This window comes from Etheostoma spectabile, chromosome 21 (assembly GCF_008692095.1).
Source record: "Etheostoma spectabile isolate EspeVRDwgs_2016 chromosome 21, UIUC_Espe_1.0, whole genome shotgun sequence".
Classification (NCBI taxonomy): Eukaryota; Metazoa; Chordata; class Actinopteri; order Perciformes; family Percidae; genus Etheostoma; species Etheostoma spectabile.
The window spans coordinates 5233021-5260853 of NC_045753.1; the positions used below are offsets into that span (position 1 = coordinate 5233021).

Genomic DNA, 27833 nt, shown 5'->3' on the forward strand with positions numbered 1-27833 from the left:
GACAAGGTGTACATGCTTTATTATGCCATTATCTGAGATGCAAATGGTCTCAGAACGACAATATTATTGTTTATCGCAATAATTTCTGGGACAATTTATAGTCTTGCAAAATTTGTTATTGTGACAGGCCTGTGTGTGTATGTGTGTGTGTGTGTGTGTGTGTGTGTGTGTTTACAGTAACACATCAGGCAAGCCCATGCTTTTGGGTCTAAGTAATACATATCACATGATAATACACCCACTCAGAGTCTGCACTTCAGTTCAAACACAGATGCATGCACAAAAATAGCACATAGATGCTGGAACACCTGGCCAAAACACACACACACACACATACACACACACACACACACACACCCACACACACCGCAAGTCTGACAGTCACTGCTCTGCTTTCCTCTCATATTGTTTTTGTTCACAGGAGAGGAAGTGCACACACCTCCCCATTCACTTGTGTGTGTGTGTGGGGGGGGGGGGGGTGGGGGGGGTGTTCCTGTCTGCCAAAAGACTGATAAGGTGTTTATTGAGGCAGGATTTTGCTGTTGCCTCTTTTTTGCTGTCTTAACCCTTCATCTTCCTCTCTCTCACAATCTCATATGGCAGTGATGTAACTGCCTAAAAGAGACCTTCAAAGTTTCAGTCTGCTGTCCAACTTTTGACTATTCTGACATTCTCTAAAGCTTTGTGAAGTTATATTTGTGATTAACTTTCTCGTAGTACAGTACAATGGTCAGCAGAGAGAAGGCCAGAGACAGCTGCAGCACCCGCGCATATACGCGTGTTTGAGAGAGCGAGTGAAAGATGAAACCTGCCAAATTTCTGGTGGACAGATTATTTCTGTTTATTAAAATACAGATTTGTTGACAGTGTTGCTGCTAAGGGTCTGGGTCTGTGGTTGTTCTGGTTCAGTGTTGATGTGGCTTTCATCATGACAGTAGGACCACATACGCTCTAGGTGTGGCTCAGCAGTGTGTGTGTGTGTGTGTGTGTGTGTGTGTGTGTGTGTGTGTGTTTCTCTTTCTCTGCTTTAGCAGTGCTACTAAAGGGCAGAATGACTTCTGCAAATTATGATTGAATAAAGCTGTGTTTTACACAGGGGCATACAGTGTTGCAAATTTAGGTGTGGTCAGCAACAAACACACACACACACCGCTCACACCGTAATACGGTATACCATGGGGTCTTAAAAACAGCAAAGGTTACAGTTTCAATACCGTCATTAAAAAAAATGCAATACACTTATATAGGAGACAAGGATTAAATATAATGTATTTAATGCCTAAAAATGTGTAGATGTCATCACGTGACAGTTTGCCTAATTATTTTTTGTACTGCATTTTATACCACTACTTTATTGTAGGCCGTGGTCTAGGTATGGATGCATTAATAGCTCTTTGATATAGCTGATCAGATGCTATTTTGGGCTCATTAGTCACACATGACAGTAAGCGTCTGGCTGCATACACCGTGCCATTAGTGGAGCTTATGAAGCTCATAGTGGCTGTGTTGATCTAGCCCTGTTATTTGCCTGACTGCTGGGTTTGTACTGTGCCTTTGAAGGGCGTCTTCAGGTTTGCCCTCACTGACACAATATTTTAGTATTACACTGATCAGTAGGGACCTCTCTCTGTCTCTGTCCTTTCTCCCGCTGACATGACTCCATTACTGAAATGGAATGCCAGCATTACACAACAGCAGAGTAAAGAATGGCATGACTTCTAACATAACAACACACAGTGTTAACATAAACATAAAAACATCTAACATAAAAACACACAGTAGATAAATAATGTATACTCTATTGATCCCTTATTGGGAATTACAATTTACACTCTTGTTGTTATTACACACTACACACAGGCCTGAAAAACACATACAAACATGCACTAATGGAGAGATGTCAGAGTGAGTGGGCTGCCAGATCTGGACCAGCGCCCTGAGCGGGGGGGGTTCAGTGCCTTGCTCAAGAGCACATTGGCAGTGCCCAGGAAATAAACTGGCATCTCCTGGCGACCTTCTGGTTTCCAACCCTACGGACTGAGCTACCGCCATCCATTAATGATCAATACATATGATCAATACCAACGGGCTTATCTGCTAACGTTAGCTACTGACGGTTACCTCGGAACAATCCAGCAAATAGACGGTACCCTAGGGTGCTGTTACCTGAAACAGATGATTTGACGTCACCGCTCATTCTACACCCACTTTAGCAACAGAACTAAACTCTGAGGGAAGATTACTATGTTTTTAATGTTGGTTTTGAGCTGTATGCATCCCCACTAACCTGGAAATTTTTTAAAACAGTAACAATATTACAGCGTGTCGTGTGCATCTCTACTAGCTTTGTGGTAATGCCCGGTTTGAGACTGACATTCTCCCCAGATTAGATGAAAATCCCGCTCTCAAACCTCTTATTGAGAAACACATCAGAATGTAAAAATTCATCATTTTTCAACATCACACACATGAAACAAAAAAAAACATAACTGTGTTCTGAGGGAGAGAAAGAGAGAGATGGTCTTTGCTGTTTGTGTGTGTGTGTGGTGTGCAGTTGCATCTCTGATCCAGATATTACATCATTTCTCTCTCTCTCTCTCTCCCAGGGAGCACTGAGCACTGTGTGAACTCATTAAAGTCATTCACTGCAGACTCCCATCAAAGACACAAAGTGAATTCCAATGACCAGATGACACCCAAGGGCAGAGAGAGAGAGAGAGAAAGAGAGAGAGAGTGTGTGAAAGTGAACAAAGGGAAGGACAGAGGATAGAGGAGATAGTCAGCCATGCTGCATCATACCATTGGGAATGAAAATGAAGGAAAGGATGTGGGATGCATGTAAAAAAATGACTCTTACTGCAAATGTTCATTAGTTTAAAAGGCGTGGAAACTCTCCGGTCACTTCTCCGTCAGCTTTGCAAAACGTATGCTGAATGGTCTCTTTTACAAATATTAGTTGTGCTTGCATGTGGTTGACATTGGAAGGTGATGACATGGGGCTATGAGTCGCTCATCACGGTCGGGAAATCAACTCACCAGCCTTGGGGGGGGTAATGAATAGCGGCAATAACAGTCACAATAAAAGATAATGGAAGAGTGGCTAGAAATATTAGTTTGTGGTAGTACATGGCATGGCAGGATGCAGCAGGGTGTTACGGGGCACAGCAGAGCGTGGCAGGATGTAACAAGGCATCGCAGGACGTGTAGCAGGACCACGGCGACAACCATGATTTGGTGCCTCCCTAATCCAAGGAGACATGCTGGGCAAAAAAGAACACAGGGACTCCGGGAAATAACTCCCCAAGAGCTAGGTTAGTGACAAGCATTTCTGGGACATGGAGGCACACAAATGGAAAGGGAGAGGAGAGAGGAGCCCAGTGTGTCAAAGGAAGGAAGTCCCCCGGCAGTCTAAAACTATAACAGCATGATTAGGAGAGACAGGGTAAAGAGAGGAGCCTGGTCGGGCTAGAACTCTCCACTGACGGATCGGGCTGTCCTGCCCCGCCTCCCTCTAGTTTGATTATATTATTGATTATATGATAAATGTATCTGACTATGACAAAGCTTTAAGGAGCTGATGGGATTACATTTCACTGGAATTGTACCTCCATATGACAAAATAAAGTTGATTGATGGATCATTAGGGTTTTTTTCATATGACATGTTGCTGTCAGTTGCTGTAAATGCAAAGTTGGCGATAAATATACTTTAGGATTATTTTGCTTAAATATGAGGGTCTTCTAAAGGAAAACCATCTTGGCATTTTCACATAGCCAGAAAGTTTTTTTTTTTCTTTATCTGAATCAAGGCTCTAAGGATAGAGCGAGTATGCTGTGCAAATTACATCACCCCTTGATGAGCCCTTGTGATATTGGGCTGTATAAATAAATTTCACTTGATTGATTTACTGCTGATATGTATAAACAGACAAGCAAGTCGGGTGGAAGTTATACAACGATGGAATGTAGAATACGTACAGAAACGTTGGGTCATGTGGACATTTTTATTAGATCATTGTTGGAACGCGTTACAAATCAATTTGCAGGAATGCTTTAAGAAATATTGTATTCACAGGATTTTTGCACTTGCGGGGTATTTATTTGAAAGACATTTGGTGTTTCATCTTGCCCATAGAATTTGCACAAAATGTACTATATCACTATAGTCATATCTTAGCATTCCCATATTAAATGTTGAATCCATATTGACATACATGGATTGGCCTTTGGAAACCATGGAGGTTAGAACGTGGAGGTCATTCCTGCTTTAAACGGAGACACACTGCTGAACTAAACGACAGGCCACATGATGGTGAGTCTGTCTGCCACCTCTGTAGCAAAGGCAAATGGTGCAGAGCCAGCATTAAAACTAATGGGACACTCTACTATCTGACCCACACAAGCACGTACACACACACACACACACAACACACACACACACACACACACACACACACACCACACACACACACACACACACACACACACACACTCTCTCTTTTATGCTGTGATCTGGCTGAGTGCCCGTGTGCACACCAACATTATCTGGCAGAGCTGTCCTCTGTCCTAATTTCAGAGCAAGAGAGACCCAGACAGATCGGGTTTATGTTGAAAACGTAGGGTTTTAACTTATCCGTGTGTGTGTGTGTGTGTGTGTGTGTGTGTGTGTGTGTGTGTATTTTTTCTTTTTCTTTTTAGAAATGAATTCCTGCGGAGGTTTTGTCCGTAGCTGCCACCAGCAGGGAGGATTTGATGCGAAAGATTCTATAAATAGCTTCCCAAAACCTCCTGGTCCTGATGATTTGTGATACATAAGCTTGGATCATTTGTCACTGTTTTTAAGTTTCTATTCACTCAGTTTCCCACAGATAGTCATTGGGAAATTACAGCCGAGAGGAACCGATGAAGTGGTTCATGTCATATCAGATGGCTTTTTGACAGCAATTTTGTTATTCAATCTGATAAATGTGTCGTACACTGATCAGATTACAGGCCAAACAGCAGATAGGCAGGAGTCAGTGTTGCCGTTGATAGAGGGGATGTAAAGGGGAAGTCAGTGATTTAGAAGACGACAGACTGACAATAAAAGTAAGTGTAAATATCTTTGTTTGACTTCTCTTTACTGGCTGCAGTCGACTCACGTCTTGCTACGTTACCTAGCAACAATGGCCCACTTTGGAAAATGAAACACACACCCACACACACACACACACACACACACACACACACACACAATAGATATCAGCATGCATCTTGTTATCTGGTCACTGTAGTGGCTTTGTTCATGGTGACAGGAGAACAAAGGAGTGTGTGTGTTTGTGTGTTTGTGTGTTGTGTGTGTGTGTGTGTGTGTGTGTGTGTGTGTGTGTGTGTGTGTGGTGTGTGTGGTGTGTGTGTGTGTGTGTGTGCGTGCGTGTGTGCGTGCATGTGCGCCCCATCACATGCAGCTCTCTCCTTTTCAAAGCTGTGTCTCTAAACTGTGTTTACCATTGTAATGCATCCATAACCCAGCTGGTCTTGCACTCGGTTGCTGTGGAGTACATCTACATCCACGGACCTACTGGAACAGCGTTGTGCTCATGGGCTTGTTAAGAGAGTAGAGAGTAGAGAGTACTGTAAACCAGTCAACTGTTTGAAATGTAGTTTTGGTGGAAATTGGGTCAATAAAAATTCCAGCCCCCGCCCCTCCCCTTTCTCTCGGTGTCCCTCGTTCTCTCCCCTAAGCAGATGGAGCTGGTCTAGTGTAATCTCCTGCCTCTGTGTGTGCATGTGTAATTATAGCTTACCTTTATGCAGGAAAAAAAAACGGTTTTCATCGTGCGATACATCGACAGTCAGGACCTACGACACAGCGTGGCATGGGTTGTTAGAGAGTAAATAGAGGTACGTAAACAGTACTGTTTGAAATAGGTTCTGTGAAATTGGGCCAAAAATCCAGCCCCCCTCCCTTTCTCGTGTCCCTGGGTCTCCCCTAAGCAGATGGAGTGGTCTAGTATCCTGCCTCTGTGCAGTTAATAAGCTACCTTAGCAGGCACACATGTGTTCTACACACGGTCATAATGGTTGTGGTTTTGGTGTATGTATTATTGTTTGTGATTGATAGAGGATTTGACAGCAAGTGTGTGTGAATGACACACACACACACACACTTGCTTTAATCCTGCATCAGTGTAGCAGATGGACTGCAGTACATTACTGCACAACTGCGTGGTGTGTGTGTGTGTGGTGTGTGTGTGTGTGTGTGTGTGTGTGTGTGTGTGCACTGTTACAGTAGCAGAGTGTAAATCTGCTGAGCGATGAACAGATTAACCAAAGCTGGTTTGTGGTCAGTTTATGAGTTCAAAGGTGATGGTTTGTGCGTGTGTGTGTGTGTGTGTGTGTGTGTGTGTGTGTGTGTGTGTCTGTAGCCTGGCATAGCCTGACCTATCTCCACAGTGCTGTGTCAGCGAGTATGGTCTGGCTAGACTGCTTATCATTCTGGGACAGGGGGAAAACAATGTGGCTCGTTTGTATTTATTTAAACCAATCACAATCATCTTGGGCGGGGCTAAGCCCCGGATGCAGCGAAAGTGCCCTTCAAAATAGAGAAAAGGGTAGAGAATGCCGGACTAGCAGCAGGGCAGCCAGCTCTATTTCAAACCATACACTGCAGTCATCTAAATAATTATCTTACCCCTTTCCTATTTGCTCATTATTACATCATATTCAATCACGTGTGTTAAAGGAAAATTGTTAATCTCACTGTGGCTTGGTCATTTTGTCAAAGAAAACATCCCAAGTGTAATAGTCCCATTACATTCCATATTTTATAGGGTCTTCCTTCTGTAGTCAAAAGCAACAAATATGTTTTTCAATGGAGCATAGATAGTTGGCAGGGTTTATAAAAAGCTTCTCTGAACTTATTAGGTAAGAGGATTTTGTACATGTGGCCAAGATCTTCAGGAGTTAAGTATCACTTTTACACATAAGGCATACCTCCTAAATCAATAGTCAAAAGTCCAATGTCCTTGACATTAGTCATCCTACTTCCTCAGAAAAGAAGCTTAAGAATACTTTGGCGAGCCCATATGTGAGCATGGTCCACACACCCTCCAGCAAGAGTACTAGGACCCAGTTAGTTTGGATTTCTGCTTATTACTCTCCTCTTTTTCCAATACTCCCTTTTTATGTGTTTGGCATGTAAGTTATGGTTCTAATAGTTGATAATGGTTCTGTAATGTAATATATTTGATGTAATGTTTTTGCCTGTTATGTTTAATTCATTGGGCAATAAGACAGACAAAAAGTTGTTATGAACATCAGTGACATTCAAAACGGTGATAACTGAAAACAGATATACAACACACCATTCAGTGTGCATACACATGTGTATGGCCAACAGACCTAAGTACTACACATACAAGAACATCCGCACCACCACCACCACCACCACCACCACCAAAGTGAACTATAAAATATATAAATGCATATGACACTGTTGTGAAAACCCACACAATCGACACATAGACACACTTGCAGACAGCATCTTGGAAGTTTGTGATCACTACTGTATGGTGATGGAACCAAGGGGTGTCCCATTTCATAGGGGAAGGGGTAGGGGTACGATAGAGAAAGGGGATTCAGCCCTAGTCTGTTGAGTGTATTATTTAATTATTTAATTATTGATGACTTTTGCGCTTCTAAACACGCATGGTGCGACTGGAGGTGTGGTGAGGGTAAACAGTAGTACTCTGGTGTTACATCACAGTAAAGGTCGATTGGATAGACGTTGATAGTTACGAAATCAAAGCTGCAGAACTAGTAGAAACATAACGATGAGCTGTGTCTGTTGTTTGGAGGTTTATTTTGGTTGTAAAAAATCGTGGTAAGTGTACTCGTCGCGGTACTTGCCCGTGCTAAAGTTAAGACCTGTCACCTTAAGTGTGCAGCGGTCGACCGTCGAGAAAGACGGGTTCAGCAGAATACGGCGTTATGAACCTACTATATAGAGACCCAGTCAAGCAAAAGAAAAAAACACACTGTGATATACCGTGAAAATACCGTAATACAAATTTATGCTCACACCGCCTCATGCACTAAGGTATGTCAGTTAAAGAGAAGCAGGTTGGATTACAGCAGTACACTGGTGGTTTGAACTAAACCGATAAGTTGCCGTCCCCCCCCCCTCTGAGCCTGCTGTTGCTGGAAAGCAGCTCTGATGAGAGCGCCTGTAAAACCACCAAAACAAAAACATGAAAGACCAGGGGGAGCTGCAGATTTACTGATCGTTCTCTGCGGGTTCATCACCACGAGCAACCCTTTTTACATCACACATGTCTCGTATAAAAGTAGTAGTGCAGCATGCAATAATCACTGTTGTTATCAAGCTGTACCAACGCAGTAGTGTAAACCTACTAGATCAAGGTAATGATTCAGTTTCACACAGTGGCACTAGACACATATACCATATAAATATATAAATCATGCATGCTAACACTAGGTGGAGATTAGGTCTGAGTGTGGGAACTATGGTTTATTGTGTAGCATTTTTGCCCAGCCAGTTCTATGAAGATGGCTTTAGATAATGAGTTCAGAGTTTGTCCTTTACTGATACGCTGTCTTAATACTGAGCTATTAGTACAGTGTTAGGAATATGTGTGTGTAAGGAAATGACTGTCAATAAAGCTGAATTGAACAGAGCAGAGGGGGAGGAGTAGGCGTGAGACAGATTGCAATAGAGAGAGCTGAGAGGCAGGGAAATTGAAAGAGAGCAAGTCAAAGAGGGGGGTGAGTAAGAGAGAGAGAGGCGCTGCGTCACAGAGAGAGAGAGAGCGCGCGAGAGAGGAAGTGTGTGTGTGTGTGTTTGTGTGTGTCAACCGGCCCTGCCTCCGTCCCTCCCTCCGTCCCTCCCTCTCTCTCCTTTCTACCCCTCCTTGCGTCACTAGCAGTTAAAATGTCGGCTGTGTAGCTCGTCGTCTGCTCTGCTTTCTCTCCCTCTTGGCCATCTGTCTTTTCTTACAACAAGAAGAAACCACTCTCTCTCTCTCTCTCTCTCTCTCCCTCTCTCTCTCTCTGTCTCTCTCTCTCTCTCAGCCTTTTTACCCTCGTCACCCTGTATTTTCTTTCTTCCGGCCTCTCCCCTGCTCGCTGGATCAAAGCTAGTTTTGTCAAGTGCTTTTTTTCTTCAGAGCCATTGCTCCTTGGCATTGGTTGGAGTCGGAGGAGAGAGGTAACGTTACACTTTTATATCCTCTGCTGTCGCTCAAATCGCTGCCGCTTCTCATTTGAAAACCAGAGTTGAGTTTGATCCCGGAGACTGAAGTAACAAACTGTTCCAATCTGTTCTGTCCTGTGTGTGTGTGTCCGTCCCTGAAGATGCTTTTAGCATTAGAAATCTAGCTGCCTCCCTACTACATACCTACTAATGTTGTGGTCTATACCACAGCTTTGTCAAATGTGATCCTGTGTAGTGTCGGTTGTAGAGCAGACGGTGTCTTCAGAGCAATTCCACAATTTTATTTTATGCATTTAAGACCTCAAAAAGTGTAATAGTGCTAGTTGATTCCAGTTTATTCTTTCTCTTTTTTGTGTGCCTAAACTCCGCTTCATGTCTCCGTCTATGATGCAGACTTTTCTATTTTCCTGTGCATCCTAATCACTGCCCTTGTGACTGTACATATTTCTGTCTGCCAAGGGGAATTCAAATTATTGCTGATATAATTAGGGGATTTGTGACCATGGGCTCTGTGAAGCTATTATGGCCATGTTTCACCTTTATCAGACACTTTCTATAATAATTAATTGAATAATTGTGAGTAAAAAAGACTGATTCATCCATACTGACAACTACTAGTTGCAGCCCTACTTCAAACGATCATCGGTAACCATCACTATGGTTGGGTATGTTGGGGCGACATCCTGCCCTTCTAGATTCTTTCAGGAAGAAGGGTTCAAGTCCGTAGGTTGGATGAAAGAACGTTTAATACCATGGAATATTCCAGAGACAAGGTTAAAGAGAATTATGCATCCATAGCTCTCCCTAAGTTTGTCCAACTCTTTTCCCTTTCTGCATGATCTTATGTGTACCTGGGTCAGTTCATTTGTTACCACGTGACATGTTTGTGCGCTGTGTTTTGTCTTCAGAAGGTTAGTGCCAAGCAGAGCTTGGCCTGCAAAATAGATAACAGGTCTCAGACTGCTACTGGAGAGGACCTCCACCCAAACACAGGACGTGTCCCTAACCACCCTTGGCCCTGCTTTTCAGAATTAGACTCACTCGGCAGAGCTATGGTTGGACACATTGTACCATAACAACTTATCAAAAGGTCACAGTGAACTTTATGAACTATCACACTGAAACCAAGAAGACTATGTGTAATGCTTTTGCTCTTTAGCTCAAAATATAATGAATTTAACACACATGATTAATATAATGCACTACGTGAATATAATGATGTTCATGCACACATGATATGAATATATTTAATTCCAACAGGTACCTTTCACAATTTTTATCAGTACCAATACCGGTACCTGGAATTTGCTTCCGGTACCCGATGGTACCTTTCTACAGTACTCTCCCTCTGCAATTTACACTCTAAAGAAATTAAACAAAAACTAAAATAAAACCCCTCCCTCTCTACTTACTCACTGTTACTTTTATTCTTGTATATTATTATATTTTAGCCTGTTTTATTGTCGTCATGATCGTCTTTAATGTTTGATGTAAAGCACTTTGAATTGCCTTGTTGCTGAATGGTGCTGTAGAAATAAAGTTGCCTTGCCTTACAACCCCAGCCTGTCAGTCAGCCCCCAGGGCGTAGAAGTTGTGCCAGTGTTGTGCCTTCTCGTCTTAATATCATATCACAGTGAATGGTGTCTGCATGAAGTTTTGAAAAACTGCAACCACTTTATCGGAATCGTGACTCACTGTGACATAAACAGAACTGCAGAGCTTACTCCGACTGCGTGCGTGCGTGCGTGCGTGCGTGCGTGCGTGTGTGTGTGTGTGTGTGCGCCGCTCACTGTCAGTATGCAGAGAAGACAGATAAGTGACGTAATTTGGTCAGCACCCAAAAAAGTACCGAGTTGTCGGGGTACCCAGCCCCAACAATCACACCATCAATCGAACAGCCGTGCACAGCAGACCTATGTATACTGCTATAACTGGATCCATCTGAGTTAAAGGGGTAAATGATTTAATGTTTCCAAGTACATGCTGTGTGTGCAGATGTCTGATTCCTAATCATACAGGATATTGCTCAGCCCTAACCATGGCTCACAGTGATGGCCAATTCCGTTTCTCTGATTTACAGTATCTGTTTCCATCACGATTTTATCGGCTTTGAGAAGTCAGACCAACCCGTGACATGTGCATGTGAGTAGCGTATTTAACTTGCTGGGGGCGGTCTCTAGCTCACCCAGTAAGAGCGTCCGCCTAATGTTGGCGGAATCCTGCAGCGGTCCAGGTTCGAATCCGACCTGTGGCCCATTGCTGCGTGTCGACCCCCGTCTCTCTCCCCCTTTCATGTCTATCCACTGTCACTTTAATAAAGGGAAAAGGCCCAAAAAGTCCTTGCTTAATAAAAACTTTAAAAAAAAAACTTAGTCCTTGCTTAATTAAAACTTTAAAAAAAAAACGTAGTCCTTGCTTAATTAAAACTTTAAAGGGACCATATACTGATTCTTCTGAAAGTCAGTTTACTTGTCACAACGAGTACTACTCATCCTGTACCTCTGGTTGAGCTCTTGTGTGTGAGAGTGTGAGAGTGTGAGAGAATGGCCATCTCGGATTGGGCTCCACACATTGTATGGAAGATCTAGTTACCAACTGTGGACATGGAGTTTGAAAGATGTGGGCGTGTACAGAGGCGTGTCATCAATGCCAGGCCCCCTATTCACATAAGAAGGGAAACAGGTAAAGAAACTATAAAACAACGGTATTAATAACCACGGCTTTCACACTGAGATTTGCACTTTGCCTAACAATACCTTGTGACTCAATCAAAATTGTATAAATGTAAGAATAAGCATTATCCGGCCCCTCTGTTGGGTCATTGGTCCACTTGGACGACTGAAGGGTCATGATGGCAGACCAATCAAATGTAATTTATGAACGTATCACACAGTAACACAGGTCTATAAAACAAAAGTTCACGCAGTTTTGGACTAAAAGTTAAGATATCTCGAGCCATGTTGCTATAATTTTGAAGTTTTTTTTTTTTTGTCTCTTGCAAGTCCCCCCAACTTTATCAAAGTCCTATACTAAGTTGCTGGAGTACCCTTTAATAAGCTTTTCAAGGCACCTCAAGCCTTATCCGTGCACAAAGATAACAGACAAATGAACTACCTAACTCACCTTTGCATACATTGCTACAGCTGTGGGTTACACACACACACTATGTGTTTGTCGACCTGCTTGGATCTTTTATTTAGATTCCTCTTGCGTACTTCCAGGTTGGATCCTCACTTCCTCTATGTTGATGCACTTAGTGTTTGGCAGATGTCACGACTTTCTGAAACGTTTGCCTCACACATGAAATCATTTGCAATTCAGTGATACAACTTGCCATTTTGGAACAGATGGGCTGTCTTCTTCGGAGCACTTTGTCTGAATAGCAGCTGACTAGTTGTGCAATTTGGTATTGGACGTAACACGGCCTATATTTTAGTCGCTTTTTTGAAGTTGAAAAGTTGAAAATGAAAGTGTTTTCTCATGTTCAGTCTGTAGAACCAGCCCTGTCACTGTTGAGCTGCAGTAGCTTTTTGGAGTTGAAGTCCAGATGCTGGTTGGTTCCCTGTAGAGTAGACTAACTTAAGGGTGGGGGAGCGGCCCGGCGGGAAAAAGTGACATGTCATTATGGCTGGGTACCAAATTCAATACTTCATAGGCACCGACCTGAATGTTTCTGTAGTATCGAAAAATACCAAGTAAGTATAGAGTGCATCTCATTAGTTAGCCAGTAAGAATGCTGCATGCTTCTACCAAGATCTAAAACTGTTTGTGATTGGTTGTTTAATGTTACACGTACAGAGACATGAAGGAAAAGCTCTCCCTTACCTCCACAGACCAGATCACTGAGATACAGACAAAGAGGAGACATAATGTTTAAATACAAATGTTCATCATTAAAAAACAAGAAGATAAAGTTGCCATGTGGAGGCCAAACCTCACGTCTCTCAGGAAAAGGGGGCTTCAAATTATTGCTGATATGATTAGTGGATTAATGATTATTTCAATGCTAGAAAATCTATTTCCAACTATTTTGACAACTTTTTTTTTTTCATTGGTACTGACCTACAGGATGTCACTCCATAACAGGATCAATTCAATCCACTCTTAATCATGACAAATGATATATAATAGCATGGCAATTGTGGAGAAGGAAAGGATGTAGTTCTTTTTTCTTTAATTTAATTGTATCGAAATCACAATATTGACGAGTGCAATATCCAAATCGCAGGGTGGCGCAATATTTGTTAATACCATTCTGAATTAGGATTGTGGTGCTGCAGAGATGTCCCGGCCTAAAATCCTATCCTACAGACTCCGGAAAAACTATCTTTGTGTGGTTTTAATTGCTTTCAGTGTTAATAAATTGCGATAAAATTAAGAATAATGATACATGATATGGGGCGGCTCTGGCTCAGTGGTAGAGCGGTTGCCTGCCAATTGGAAGGTTGGTGGTTCCATCCCCCGCCTCTGCAGTCATTGTCGAAGTGTCCTTGGGCAAGACACTGAACCCCGAGTTGCCCCCGGTGCTGCGCATCGGAGTGTGAATGTGTGTGAGTGTTTATCTGATGAGCAGGTGGCACCTTGTACGGCAACCCCAGTGTATGAATGTGTGTGAATGGTGAATGTTTCCTGTAGATGTAAAAAAAAAAAAGCGCTTTGAGCAGTTGTTAAGACCGGAAAAGCGCTATATAAATACAGCACATTTACATTTACAAAATCGATTGTTCCCTCCAATATCGTGAATCATATAGCAGTCAGTCAAAAATAATCGCAATTAGATATTTTCCTCATGTCGTGCAGCCCTAGTTCTCGTGATTTAATCCAAAATGCTGTTGTTGCTCCCTCTGTCCTCCACAGCTCTCTGCTGTCACTTGTTTCAAGCTGCTGTTTTTTTCCCCAGTGCATTTCCTTTGCTTTATCACACGAGCAACATATTGCTTATTTTGTAGCCATGGCGACCCTTTTCCTTCAAATGTATTCCTTGTTGCCCGCTGGATGCTCTCCATCATGAAGGATCGATGCGCTGGTGTTTCTCAGAACTCTGACCCTGCATCTGTGTTAAGCCGGGTACTTTAAACAGGCCTACCTGGTCATGGGAGATGACACCCTATTCTGATCGATTAACCACCCACTGCTATTTTCCTCAAAATAAGCTTTTTGGATTATACAATGAAATCTAGACCCTGGTGGGGGTTCTACCTGCACCAGTTAATCATGTGGCTTTCCGAATAATCAAGATCTTTCTAACATCCTGGGTGTCTGGGTGAGCACCCAGTAGACTCTGATGGCAGATTGCATGTCAGATGACACGTAGCAGCTAGGGGTGGGGATCACCAGGCACCTCCCGATACGATTTCATCTTGATGCTCATGTCACGATACGATACTGTTGCGATTTTAAACGTATTGCAATATTCTGCGATATTTTGCAATTTACAACTTTTTTTCCAACTTCTAATTTTTCCCTATTTCAAATGATGTCTCCAAAAGGAAACTTTGTCAACATCTGTTTTATCTAAAAAGACACATTTTCTGTTTGGTCATATCACTTCAGTTTTAGTGCTGCAAAATGGGATTGTCAAGCAGAGAAACACATATTTAATAAAAGATCAATACTTGGCACCTGTATATCGATACAGTAGTATAGTACAGTATGTCGCTCTCCCTCTCTCTCTCTGACCTTCTTTTGGTAATGCCCCCCCCCCCGATAACAAAGTGTGTGTGTGTGTGTGTGTGTGTGTGTGTGTGTTCGTGTGTGTGTGTGTGTAACAGCATCTCTAGGTCAGTTAGTGATGCATGAGCTCCATCATCATCTCTTCATCTCTTTTACATTCTGCTGCGCTTTTCCTTATCAATTATTCAACACACAATCCAGTCCGCTACACACACACACACACACACACACACGCACACATACACACCACACACACACACACACACACACACACACACACACACACACACACACACACACACACACACACACACACACACACACACACAGGACAGCAGAGGATGTGTGGTTGTGTGTTCATGGAGACTTATCTGCTTTCTCAGAATGGCATTTTCTAACGACTGTTATGTATAAATATGTTTTGTCTTTGGTTCTTTATAAACACATAAGTGAGTCTTTGTTTTTTATAAGTTCACTGGTTTTAATGTGTGCTGTGTGTTGACAGTAAGTAAATGTGTCTCCTCTCTGCTTATCCACTCTCCTGCTGCCTGTCTGGAAATACACAGTGACAGAATGCTATTTCCTGGCACACTGGCAGATGTGACCCAATTGCGGTTGAGTGTGTGCGCGTGTATGTGTACTGTGGACAAGTCATTTTAAAGGGAATGGAGGAACTGTCATGTCCTTTCAATTTGAGAGAGAGGGGAATGAGAGCAGGGGTCAACAGATGGCAGCCATGCTCTGCGTTTAAAGCTGTTGATTTTAGAAGTTAAAAATGAAACCTCCTAAATCTAGGAATGAGAAGACACCTATTTCCACCTATCCTGACATTTCTGTGGGCCTCAGTACAGGTCTGCCTAATATCAGCTTCACTCAACACAATTAACATTTATGTATGTAAAATAACTTCCTGCTGTGCTACTATTTGTAGTCTTTTTTGTGTTCTTTCTTTAGCTGACAAAGTGGTTTTCACAATGCTGGTCCTAAGTCGGTTAATGAATTATTGTTTACAAATTTAACAATAACCCATCAAAACCAATTTGTTTCTAAATATAGAAATTAGAAGACTAAGAATCAAAGCCTTTACTGCTTGCTGTGAGTTAATGGAGCCAGTACACCATAAAGCCAGCCAGGAAATGAACCATTACTGAAAGACATAGTGAATCAGTCTGTATCAGACCTAACAGAAGACAGACCTCTATAGTTGAGGACAAAAATACATTTTAGCCCTTGAAAACAGCAGTTAGGATAGTCTCACCGCAAGGGGCAATAGTAGCTGTTGTTGAACTTTTGATCCTATCACACAATCTTCCCCCGTGAAAATGGAAGTTTGAACCTGTACAATTCTACGGCAACAGGGCAGAGTCATCATGTGATATGGGTGAAAGCTCTAAGGTCAAGAATACATTTCAAGCTTAACTTAAAAATGGATGGACAGACAGACAGATGGATGGACGGACGGAGGGATGGACGGAGGAATCCATAGATGAACGGACGGATGGATGGATGGATGGATGGATAGAGGGACGGACAGATGCATGGATGGATGATGGAAGCATTGATGGGCAGATGCATGGGCGGATGCATTGACGGAGGGATGGACGGATGGACGGATGGACGGAGGAATCCATAGATGAACGGACGGATGGATGGATGGATGGATGGATGGATGCATGGATGGATAGAGGGACGGACAGATGGATGGATGGATGGCTGATGGAAGCATTGATAGGCAGATGCATGGGCGGATGCATTGACGGAGGGATGGACGGATGGACGGATGCATGGACGGATGGACAATCTGTCCGTCCAGATAGCAAAATATCAGACACACAGCACACATACAGAATAAACATGAAATTAGAAAATAAGATAGAATACAATAACAAATACTCAAAAAATATAGATGGAAAAATACAAAGTGTAGTAGTATAAATATTAGTTTGACAATTTACTAGCTTTTTCTGGAACTTTGATTTAGTGCTGAGCAATATGGCCCAAATGTTCTATCCCGATATAAGGCATTTCATATGTCAATAACAATAACCCTTGCACTTGACTCTTTATAGTTTGTCTTATTTGAAGCTAATGGGCTTGCACTTGATTTTTGTTGTCAAGAAATGACATGTAATATTCCCTCAAAATATGTCGGATGTGATTTTCTTTTTTGGAGCAATTTGAGTTGAATTTGGACAGCATAATTGTACATCAAGATATCTGGAAGTATGGTTTCATTAAGATACAATTCCAACGAAAGACGATAAAATCTTATATTGAATTATCTCTCGGCCATACTTTAAGCTACATTTTACAGACTTCATCAGCGGATGAAGGCAGCATTTAAACAGAATAGATTTTGCGCCAATGTTGCCTTAACGTGCGAGATGAGGATTTTGGATTAAGATTATTTTGTCAACTTCTACTCTAAAGTTAGTTGTGAAAATTCATTCTTGACCCACTCTTGACTCAAGGTTTGCTTTCTCTGCAGCTTTCAACACTGTCTCAAGGGCTTTGTCAGCAAAATCTTAAACAAAAACTCTTTTGATCAAACATTACGTCAGTAGCTAGTAGGCGGGCCTTGTTCTATCCCAGACCTGTGCACATTTTTTAATCTGAATCCTGACTGGACAGCAGAGACAAAGCCGCACAAATTGTCCACTAAATGTGAAATATTTGTTAGATAATGCAATACCTCCAGGCACTCCGAGCGTTTCTTGAGCTGCTCAGTGTGTGCCAGATAAAACATGAGGCCTCCAGAACACACACGCAGCTGAGAAATGCTTCAGACCTTTTCAGACCAGTTAGTGAAAGGTGCCTTTGACTGCTGGGAGCATAACAGTGTCAAGGCCCTATAGTTTGGATCTGCTGTTGGATATGAAGTGATGTTCCATAGACATATTTACCACCACCTCTAGATCTACAAATGTGTGTCGACACAGTTGAGTCATTCTCTTCGAGACTCACCAGCATAGTGTGCCGGCAGTGGTTGTCACGGTAACAAGCCTGCTTTATGGGTTCTGTGTTAAAAGGCTGTGAGCCTTGCCAAGGTCCCATCATGCATTTGCACCTCCTCTACCCAACATGTAGACCATTTTTATATGTGAGAGTTTCCATTGAAATTGTAAACCCATAAATTGCCTATTGGAATATTTTGCCCAGTATACCTGTTTTTATGTTTATAAGTTGCCTATTAAACTGTGCCTACAACAATGTGGAGGTGGCCTAAAGCTTTTATACATAGCTTTTTATGGCATAGTACAATACTAAGCTATTCAAATATCTGTTGGCATGATTTTATCAATTGTGTCATAATGTCAAAAATACACGTAGGTGGCCGTTTAGCTCAGTTGGTAGAGCAGGGACACATATGTAGAGCTTTATTTTTCCAACCTCTGTTTCCTGCATGTCTCCCCACCACCACACACACACACACACACACACACACACACTCTTTCATGACTGAGCTGTCCTATCATTAAAGGCGTTAAATTCACATAACATAATCTTTAAAGCTACATTGTGTCACGTTTGTAGTTGTTCATTATCAAAAATCTGTGTTGCCCCTTCACAAACTTGTCCTTATTTATGAATGTTGACCACCACCATCAATTTCAAGTATTCCTATTGGATTGAAATTTTACATTTGCGCTTACATGAACCGAGGTACTAGACTCTCCATAGTCATGCGCCACGTACGTTAGCCGGTAAGGGACATACAGGCCATACTGCATGTATTCAAAATCCAAATCCAGCAGTCTTCTTCTTCGCCCAGAAAAATGAAACGGATATTGAAAAGAGCAAGAGACCGGCGTCATCAGAAAAAAAGAGGGAACACTGGAGCTGCTTTGGACGCACATCCCAAATCCCAACTAGTTAATTATCCTCCGGACCACTGCAGTCTCTTTCTTGAATGTAGCTTTAAAAAAACAAAAATACATGTGGGAGAGTAAATTCTTAGGATGAACTGGATCTGTAGATGGCTATCTTAGTGACTACCTGACAGGCCAGTTAGCCTATTACCAATGGGTTTTTTCACTAATAGGCTGTATGTTGGATTCATGTTGAGACATTTTAATTCATGAAAATCCTTTCAAAAAAATTAACAATAATTTAGAAGTTACTCTGAGGCCCCCCCAGGGGCCTTGGATTCCCTGTTGAAGGTCTCTGATGTAATGGCAATTAGTTCACCTTTGGTTGCAAGGGTTGTGTGATAAGCTCTAGAAATTCAGGGTTCATGTTGAAGGTAATCTACTTGGAGCAACTCCTTTCCGGATGTCTATCAAAAAAGTTGAGCCACTTTCTACGTTTTTTCCTCCGTCTGTGTTGGCCCCACTGCTGCATCAAGAGACCAGAATTTTAGAATCCTGGATATAGCCTAGAGTACTTAGATGTTGGGATGCTGTGGCTGTGGATGTGAACACCTTATTTAAGTTTCTCATCCACATCTGCTATCTGCTTTCTGAACTCAAGTTATGTAGTAAGTATGTCAGTAAGGCAGAGGATACATTTGATTGTTGCTCTTGTGTTCTATGCTGACGATCCATTGGTGAAGCATTTCAATAATGTTCCATATTCTCATCCTATTATTCTTAATATCATCAAAATGGGGATGTAAGTGTGCATGTTGTGTTCTACAGTAATGTTCCAGACTCTGGTGCAGCGTAAGGGGGCCAAAAGAGACTCGCACTCTTAAATAAATACAATTGTTTTCCAAAATAATGTCAGGTTGTGTTGCCTTTGCTGTCTGCTGCATTCTATCAGTGTAGGCTGGACAGCTGAGATGTAGACAGACAGGAATAGAGCTGCACACACTATCATGTTTTGCTTACAAATGTGAAAGTGACACACACACACGCGCACGCTTGTCTACTCTAGCTGCCCTAAAATAGGAAATAAGAAGTAATGTGGTAGTAGGTAAACCTCAAGACAACTTCTTCACCATGATGAATATTGCTGTGAATAGTTTGACTGCACATCAGTGGAAATATGGAAATGAGTGGAGCCTGGTCTCTGCCTCGTGTGTGCAGTAACAGCTGAGCTCAGGCCGCAAGCTGACAGAACATCATCTGTGTGTGTTGTGTGTGTGTGTGTGTGTGTGTGTGTGTGTGTGTGTGTGTGTGTGTGGTGTGTGTGTGTGTGTGTGTGTGGTGTGTGTGTGTGTGTGTGGTGTGTGTGAGAGAGAGAGAGAGAGAGAGAGAGAGAGAAAGTGCCAGCATCAAAGTGGAGTGTACTGCCTTTGAACTGTCAGACTTCCTCTACTTATTAATTTATTCATCACTCTGGAGCTATCCTTCTATCCCTTGCTCTGTCTCTTTCTCCTCCATCTCTCTCTCTCTCTCTCTCTCTCTGCCACATTTCATCATGTCTCTGCTTTACCTCCCTCTAATCTCTTCTGTCTCTGTCACTCATCTCTCTTCCTTCAATGCCTCAGTTCTCCAACATTTGGTTGATAGTGTTTTTTGTCATTGAGAAGTTGAGCTACAAAATGCATTATACACATATTCTTCATTACATACTTATTGTAGACCTAACCTAAATTGGATCAGATTCCCTACTGTCCTAATTGTCCCACTGATATTATTATTATTGGGTAATTGTTTCTGTGTTGACCATGTTGTGTGTTTTTTGTGTGTGTGCAGGCGTTTAAGCCAGTGGTGGGGAAGAGCCTGTTGTCGTCAGTAACGGCGGTGGAATTCTTGTTAGACCGACAGCTGGACTTCCTGTCTGACCATTCAGCCTTCCAACCCTACCAGGTAACAATCCTCCTCACACTCAATGATCATCGAGCCTTTTTGAATCTGCCCGCTGTGCCTGATTACCACAGATCTTTTGTTCAAGCAACATCTGCAACCACCGGCCTTAACGTGCCATGTATCTGTAACAAGCTGTCACCTGATAAATCAAATTAATCCTTAAAGGCATCTGATACCTGCAGAAGAAGAATTTTGACTTGAGGCTTGATGACAGTGTACTTACTTGCTTACTTTTTTGCTTTCGAGCTTAGCGTTAGATGAGAAGATTAAAACCACTCTCCTCAGCACAGTAAATATGAAGCTAGCGCCACATGTGCACATGTGTTTGATAAGGGTTAGCCTCATTTGGCTATAAAAGTGTGTAGAAATAATACTTGCTTTGCTATTAAGAAAAAAGAATGCAGAAATGCTGTATTTTTTATGCATTTTGTTTCCATTTCAGAGCAGTTAACACTGAAATAAAAACAGATCAAAGCTACCTAAGTAAAAAAAAAAAAGGTTTTCTGTTGGCTAAAAAAAGAACTAAAAATATGTCCTTTGGCAGATGTACACGTTGTAACTGGATTCGCTAACGAAGAATTAGTCATTCACAATTAGTTCTAGGCTGGATACTGCAGCCATGGAGTGCTGTTGGCTCTAGAGAAGCAGCCAGGGTTGGGCGCTGTGTCCCATATGGATCCGACTCTGCCAGGGTTTAATGTGAATATAAAGCCGACATGTGCAGCCACAGTTTGTCCTCTGAGTGATTTTACACATGACTGTTCGCTACTGAGTCATAAATCACACACACCCATCCACACACATTATTACTGGCCGATGCATAGACACACGATGGATACTGTAGCTTTACAACTGGCTGTAAATATTTGAGGAATGTATACTTATGTAATGCGGCTGTGCATTTGGTGTGTGTGTGTGTGTGTGCGTGTGCGTGTGCGTCGGTGGTCTGTAGCTGAACACAGCTTCTTGTGTTATTGTGCTGGCTGGAACACTGTGTTCCACTCAGTGTCAAGCAGGCGGGAAGACTGTGTTCTGCACATTTACCATAAGTCATCAGTTTGTACTTTAGACAAGTCCAAATTCCAAGAGAGCGAGAGAGGAGAGAGAGAGAGAGAGAGAGAGAGAGAGAGAGAGAGAGAGAGAGAGAGAGAGAGAGAGAGAGAGAGAGTCTAGTTCTATTTTTTCCTTTTGTAGATCCACTAGATTCACTGTTGCTGTGTCTTCTGGTGACTCAGGCGTTGGATCTGTGCAGTAGTTTCTGTGGCTGTCCATTAGGGGTGGAACAGGACACAGGAGTCACGGTTCGGTCGATACAATGGAGGGCAAAACAAAACAAAAAAATTTCATTGTGCATGTCTCAGGCTGTACTGCCTAGTGTCACACAGTTCCTCCCCCGAGTGTGTGATGTAAACAGTACATACCCCACATCATCTCCAGACTCCATCTGGAACTTGTAAACAAAATAAGACAATCAGCTATAACACAGAAAATGCAGCATCTCTTATTTATGAAAGTGCAAATTACATGTGACGGGATGGCATGTTGTAACGAGGTTTGAGTACATTTGTATTTGTATCTAAAGGCTGTTTAAGCACTGTAGAGAGGGGAAGTTGAACAGTTTTTGGCATATCTGTCGGATATACGTTAGCATGTTAGATGTAGTTCCACTCACATACCCGGCTGAACAACGCCGACACACAATCCTCGTCTTACCCACCCCCCTCTCACTTGTGCTGCTGGAACTGACCCGAAGACCGAAGTTTTCGAGGCGGGGACGGCACCAGGCGGGAGGGCATGACACGGGCGGCTTCAGGCTGCAGGCATACAGTCTCGAAGTTCTCCCAAACTGGCAATTTTAAAGAGGCCGGCGGGTCTTCTGACTCTCGTGGGTCGCCACCACTCGCTATACTCGCCCTTAGTGCTGCTGTCTCTGACTCACTCACTGAACTGTCGTCCTGACAAAAAAACTGCATGTAGGCGGAGCTCGAAGAGCCTGAGAACTAAGGCGGCGCTACAGTTCAACTGTCCCTAGAACCCTCATGTCTAACAGTAGTTCCACATTACATTAATCCATTTGCACGCAAGTTTTATTTATTTATTTTTACCGTGTAATTATATAATTTTTGGAGATAATTTATCAAAAATCTCATTGTGTAAATAACATTTTGTCAAAGCACCAATAGCCAACACTACAATATTGTCGCAATATCGACATCAAGGTATTTGGTCAAGAATATTGTAATATTTGATTTTCTCTATATTGCCCAGCCCTATTTTGCAGTGCTGTGTTATAGCCTAGTCTGATGCAGGATACTGCCTGCACGATCCCCAGTGTCTTGTCCTATTTCCTGTAGAAGGCTGGCATGCACACATGCAAGCATGCTTGCACGCACGCACACACACATACACACACGCACACACACACACCTGACATCTGGGACAGTGACAGCCTGTCGACTTATTGTGGAGTCTTGCATGACCTGGACATAGCTGGACTGAGTCTTACCTACTAACGCACAGGAACACCTCTAGTTTGACAGTTGAAATGGGATCCTTAAAGTGTGTCGTAAACTAAAAGGTTCTGTGTTAGGAACTCAGTCCAGACAATCTGTAATGTTGGCCTGAAGTAAACCTGCCAGTGTAAACAAATATAATCTCTCCTCATATCACGAACCATAGATAGTACTACACATAGAGGGACTAGGGTGACCAGACGTCCCGAAATCCAAGCAGTTGTCCCGATTCCCGAATCCTGCCCTAATTGTCCCGGAAATTAGAGCAAAGTCTCAAGAGCAGACTCTTGAGTAGTTATGGTCTGATAGAACGTTAAAAACTGTTCATGGTGATTGAGTCATCCTGCAGCCAGCTCCTGTCATCGGCTCATTGGCTGAAACAGTCTGTAGGCCCTACATAGTTGGCTAGGCGCAAATTTTGATAACACGCATTGTTATTTTTCATTCATTCATTGTTGAAATGGAGGCTGGTGTCCCGGGACCAGATGAACACGTAGCAAAAAAAAAAGCAAATAAGTCTCTGCAGGTACCGGGAGGACTGGGTAGGGAAATACCTCTGGACTACTGCAGTTTACGTGATACAAACAAAGCATTTTGCAATATATGTAGGAAGGAGTTTGGTATTTCACACAGGTGGGGTGGGGGGTGGGGGGTCAATTAGATGTCATGCCAACCACATCTAATAGCACTTGTTCAGACCAAGTCTTTGTGTTTGTTTTATTTGTTTCATAATGACACTTGACCTTCCATCCCGTCCCAAAATTTGACCCATTCTCATCTGGTCACCCTAAGATTGACTGATGCATATTATTATTTATTTTATTTTGATCATTCAATTATTCAATCATTCATTGTCTCTTCAGCAGTTTTTTTAACCAGTGTAACTTCTACCAGAGCGCAGCCAATCATTGGTGTCCCAGACACTGTGAAACCAAAGGGCCTTTGTTACACACTACACAAAAACAAGCAGTGACAAAACACACCATGGCCCACAGATCTACTTCTAAACTAAATGCAGTGTATTAACTTTTACAGTGAGGAATGAAAAGCAAATTGCCTATATGTGTAAAAACAGCTTTATCTCAGGCATCCCTTTAAAAAAAATATACTGTATATATATTATATAATTTTGTCATTCTTTCGGGTGGGGCAGGGGGTGGTTGTGACATTTCAAAACAATGGTAAGGGAAACATTGGAGACTGGTACACCAGATAGAGACTAACACTGTATCTGTAACACTGTATCTGTAACACATGTATCGTACATGATGAGGCCATATTTTTGCTTTAAAGGTCCCATACATTCAAACCTTTTATTAAAGTATGAACTAATACCGTATACTGTATTGTGATGGAATTGTAATGCGTTGGTTTTTTTGTTAATTCCTTTTCAAACTGAGAATCCCACTAGAACACACACATACTTCCACTTCCACACTTTCCCACTCCCCCACATCAGCAGTAACTGCACCCATCTGAAGTGAGGGAAAGTGGTAGCCTCCCTCTCCTGGCAACAACACCAGAGATGTACACACACACACACACACACACACACACAGATTTCTCCATTCTTAAAACACTAAGCCCACACAGAGCTGCCTATTCTTCTGGAGACCTTTGAACCCCACTGAGCAGTAAAAACAGTGTGACTCTCTCTCTCACACTCACTCAGAGCAATGAAGCTGTGGCCACTCCCCTCTCTGTTTTTCCAGTTGGACAGGAAGACCAGAGGGCGGAAGAGGAGGGAGGGAGAGGGAGGGGGCTACAATCTGTTTGGCATAAACTGTACAATGAAGTCACTGTTTAGTGGGCCAACCCAGCCTGTTGTGTGTGTGTGTGTGTGTGTGTGTGTGTGTGTGTGTGTGTCGCTAAAAAGTTATGGTGTGTGTTAAGGCAGAAGGACAGGCAGTGGACAATAAATCTGTGAGTGCTGACTCAGTTTGACCAAACTACACACACAGAGCAGTGTGTTTTCCAATGTATTATGCTGCTGGTACACTCATACTCTCTCTGCCTCTGTCTGTCTCTCTCTCTCTCTCAAATTCAATTTCATGTTGCTTTATTGGCATGACCAAAAACACATCTGTGTATACATATAAACAACCACAAGGAGTAAATCCATCTGATATAATAATACAGTAAACAGGATACTTATACTACATACTACTGCATACTAAACTGTATATACAGTATACTATACTCTACTGTAGTACACTATACTACTCTCTCTGTCTTTCCTTACCCTGCCACCTCCTCCCTGCAGTTGCATACTTCACCCCAGTGTCACGTTACTTTGACAACATCTCGTGTGCTAGACACACCCAGACACACGCTTACAGAGACACCTGTGGTGTTAGGTCACACTGTTGCTCGATATAGAAGGATTGCCTTACATGTGTTTGCTAGATCACTAACTACCAACAAAAGGGCCTCTCATTTGAGCAGGCAGCAATTGATTTGGCCCAGTGAAATAACATCTGTTAGTAGTCGATTATCAACCTAAATTCCATAACTTGTCCAAAGGACCAATGGAACGCAGGGCTGTTTTGTGGTCCGTGTGCTCCATTAAAGCAGAATTCTGCACTACGTAGATTTGACTAAAGATGGGTTACAGGGAGAGATAAACACCAATCTCTCACATTTCAAATGAGAGTCAGTTGTCTGTGACTTTGTTTTGGTACTTTATGAAAATAATATTGTGACCCATGTAAAGCTGAAAATGGATCAATTGTGTTTCTATTGCTGCAACAGTGTAGAGCTGCCAATTGTATCATAAAGGAGCTTGTCAGGTATTGTCAGCTTTAAAGGTCCCATGACATGGTGGTCTTTGGTTGCTTTTATATAGACCTTAGTGGTCCCCTAATACTGTATCTGAAGTCTCTTTTATATAGACCTTAGTGGTCCCCTAATACTGTATCTGAAGTCTCTTTTATATAGACCTTAGTGGTCCTCTAATGATGAATCTGAAGTCTCTTTTATATAGACCTTAGTGGTCCCCTAATACTGTATCTGAAGTCTCTTTTATATAGACCTTAGTGGTCCCCTAATACTGTATCTGAAGTCTCTTTTATATAGACCTTAGTGGTCCCCTAATACTGTATCTGAAGTCTCTTTTATATAGACCTTAGTGGTCCTCTAATGATGAATCTGAAGTCTCTTTTATATAGACCTTAGTGGTCCCCTAATACTGTATCTGAAGTCTCTTTTATATAGACCTTAGTGGTCCCCTAATACTGTATCTGAAGTCTCTTTTATATAGACCTTAGTGGTCCCCTAATACTGTATCTGAAGTTTCTTTTATATAGACCTTAGTGGTCCTCTAATGATGAATCTGAAGTCTCTTTTATATAGACCTTAGTGGTCCCCTAATACTGTATCTGAAGTCTCTTTTATATAGACCTTAGTGGTCCCCTAATACTGTATCTGAAGTCTCTTTTATATAGACCTTAGTGGTCCCCTAATACTGTATCTGAAGTCTCTTTTATATAGACCTTAGTGGTCCCCTAATACAGATCTGAAGTCTTGTTTATATAGACCTTAGTGGTCCCCTAACACAGATTGGAAGTCTTGTTTATATAGACCGTAGTGGTCCCTTAATACAGTATCTGAAGTCTCTTTTATATAGACCTTAGTGGTCCCCTAATACAGATCTGAAGTCTTGTTTATATAGACCTTAGTGGTCCCCTAATACAGATTGGAAGTCTTGTTTATATAGACCGTAGTGGTCCCTTAATACAGTATCTGAAGTCTCTTTTATATAGGCCAGAATTGGTCATGTCAGCATATGTAGCTTTTACAAATAAATACAATGCAAAATGAGAGTGAAAGATCATTCTCAACCTTGGAAATACTATTTTGAAAAAAGTCATTTTCCCTCGCTATCCCCCTACTTTATTATTATATTTTACCATTGTTATTATTTTTATTTTAATCCGTGCACATATGTGCATACATATGTATACATACACAAATGTACAGTGATATATTGGCACACAGAATGAGCATTCAAACATGTGATACAAATATTACATACTGGTACCTCACATTAATACATATATAAACCGAACAATCCAGCTAAGGCTGCATTTTGATTTTTAAGCAGAGTTTGGTGTGTGTGGGTTTCTGTATTTATTTATTGTTTGATTATTTTATATTATTGTTTTTATGTATGCACCTTCACCCAAGCCAAATTCATAGAAAGTGCTACTTACCTGCAATTAATCTCGTTCTGATTCTGATTTAAAATTGCAGGATGTTAATCCGTGTTGTATATAAAATGACATGATGTGCTGTGATAGCAGATTGTCTCAGTATCGCCCCCCCCCCCAACACTGCATATCCTGATCACATGCTTGAGCCGCATTTGGGATTTCTAGTGAATCCTTTTTTTTTCATGCACTTTATTCTGTGCTCATATTCCATTTCGCTCCAGACCAATCGGTGGTCGAGGTGACCGTGTTGCCTTGGCAACACAGTCTCTGTGTGTATCTTGTCTAAACAGGCCAACAGTGAGCCAGAATAGATTGCAGTGGTGTTAGTAGAAATAGACTCACGGGCACATACATGTGTGTTATTTTCTGTCACATGGTTACAGCATTGAAAGTGAGAGCTTTATTAGGGTGTGCAAAAGTTCCACTCACATCACTGTTAGCAGATCCTTGAGCTTCAGTGTTGCCAGTAT

General features: G+C 42.1%; 1 protein-coding gene and 2 long non-coding RNA genes across 9 annotated transcripts in view; 2 read left to right on the plus strand and 1 right to left on the minus strand.

The window, feature by feature from the left end:
- On the minus strand, positions 1–27179 carry LOC116671568 (uncharacterized). Its single transcript, XR_004327301.1, has 4 exons — positions 27164–27179; positions 19306–19320; positions 6423–6426; positions 1–129 (listed from the first exon to the last, which is right to left on the minus strand). It is a non-coding gene; the product is annotated as an uncharacterized LOC116671568 (long non-coding RNA).
- The window catches only part of jmjd1cb (jumonji domain containing 1Cb), a 138409-nt gene that overhangs the window by 70270 nt on the left and 40306 nt on the right, over positions 1–27833 (plus strand). For 6 of the 7 annotated variants that reach the window (XM_032502826.1, XM_032502828.1, XM_032502829.1 and 3 more), the window contains exon 3: positions 20526–20639. In XM_032502826.1, coding sequence (XP_032358717.1) covers positions 20526–20639 — 114 coding nt within the window. Of the gene's footprint in view, positions 1–8946; positions 9208–20525; positions 20640–27833 lie in introns of those variants that run through there. The other variant, XM_032502832.1, reaches the window with a different exon arrangement.
- Positions 812–18782, plus strand: LOC116671562 (uncharacterized). Its single transcript, XR_004327295.1, has 3 exons — positions 812–822; positions 5008–5017; positions 18642–18782. It is a non-coding gene; the product is annotated as an uncharacterized LOC116671562 (long non-coding RNA).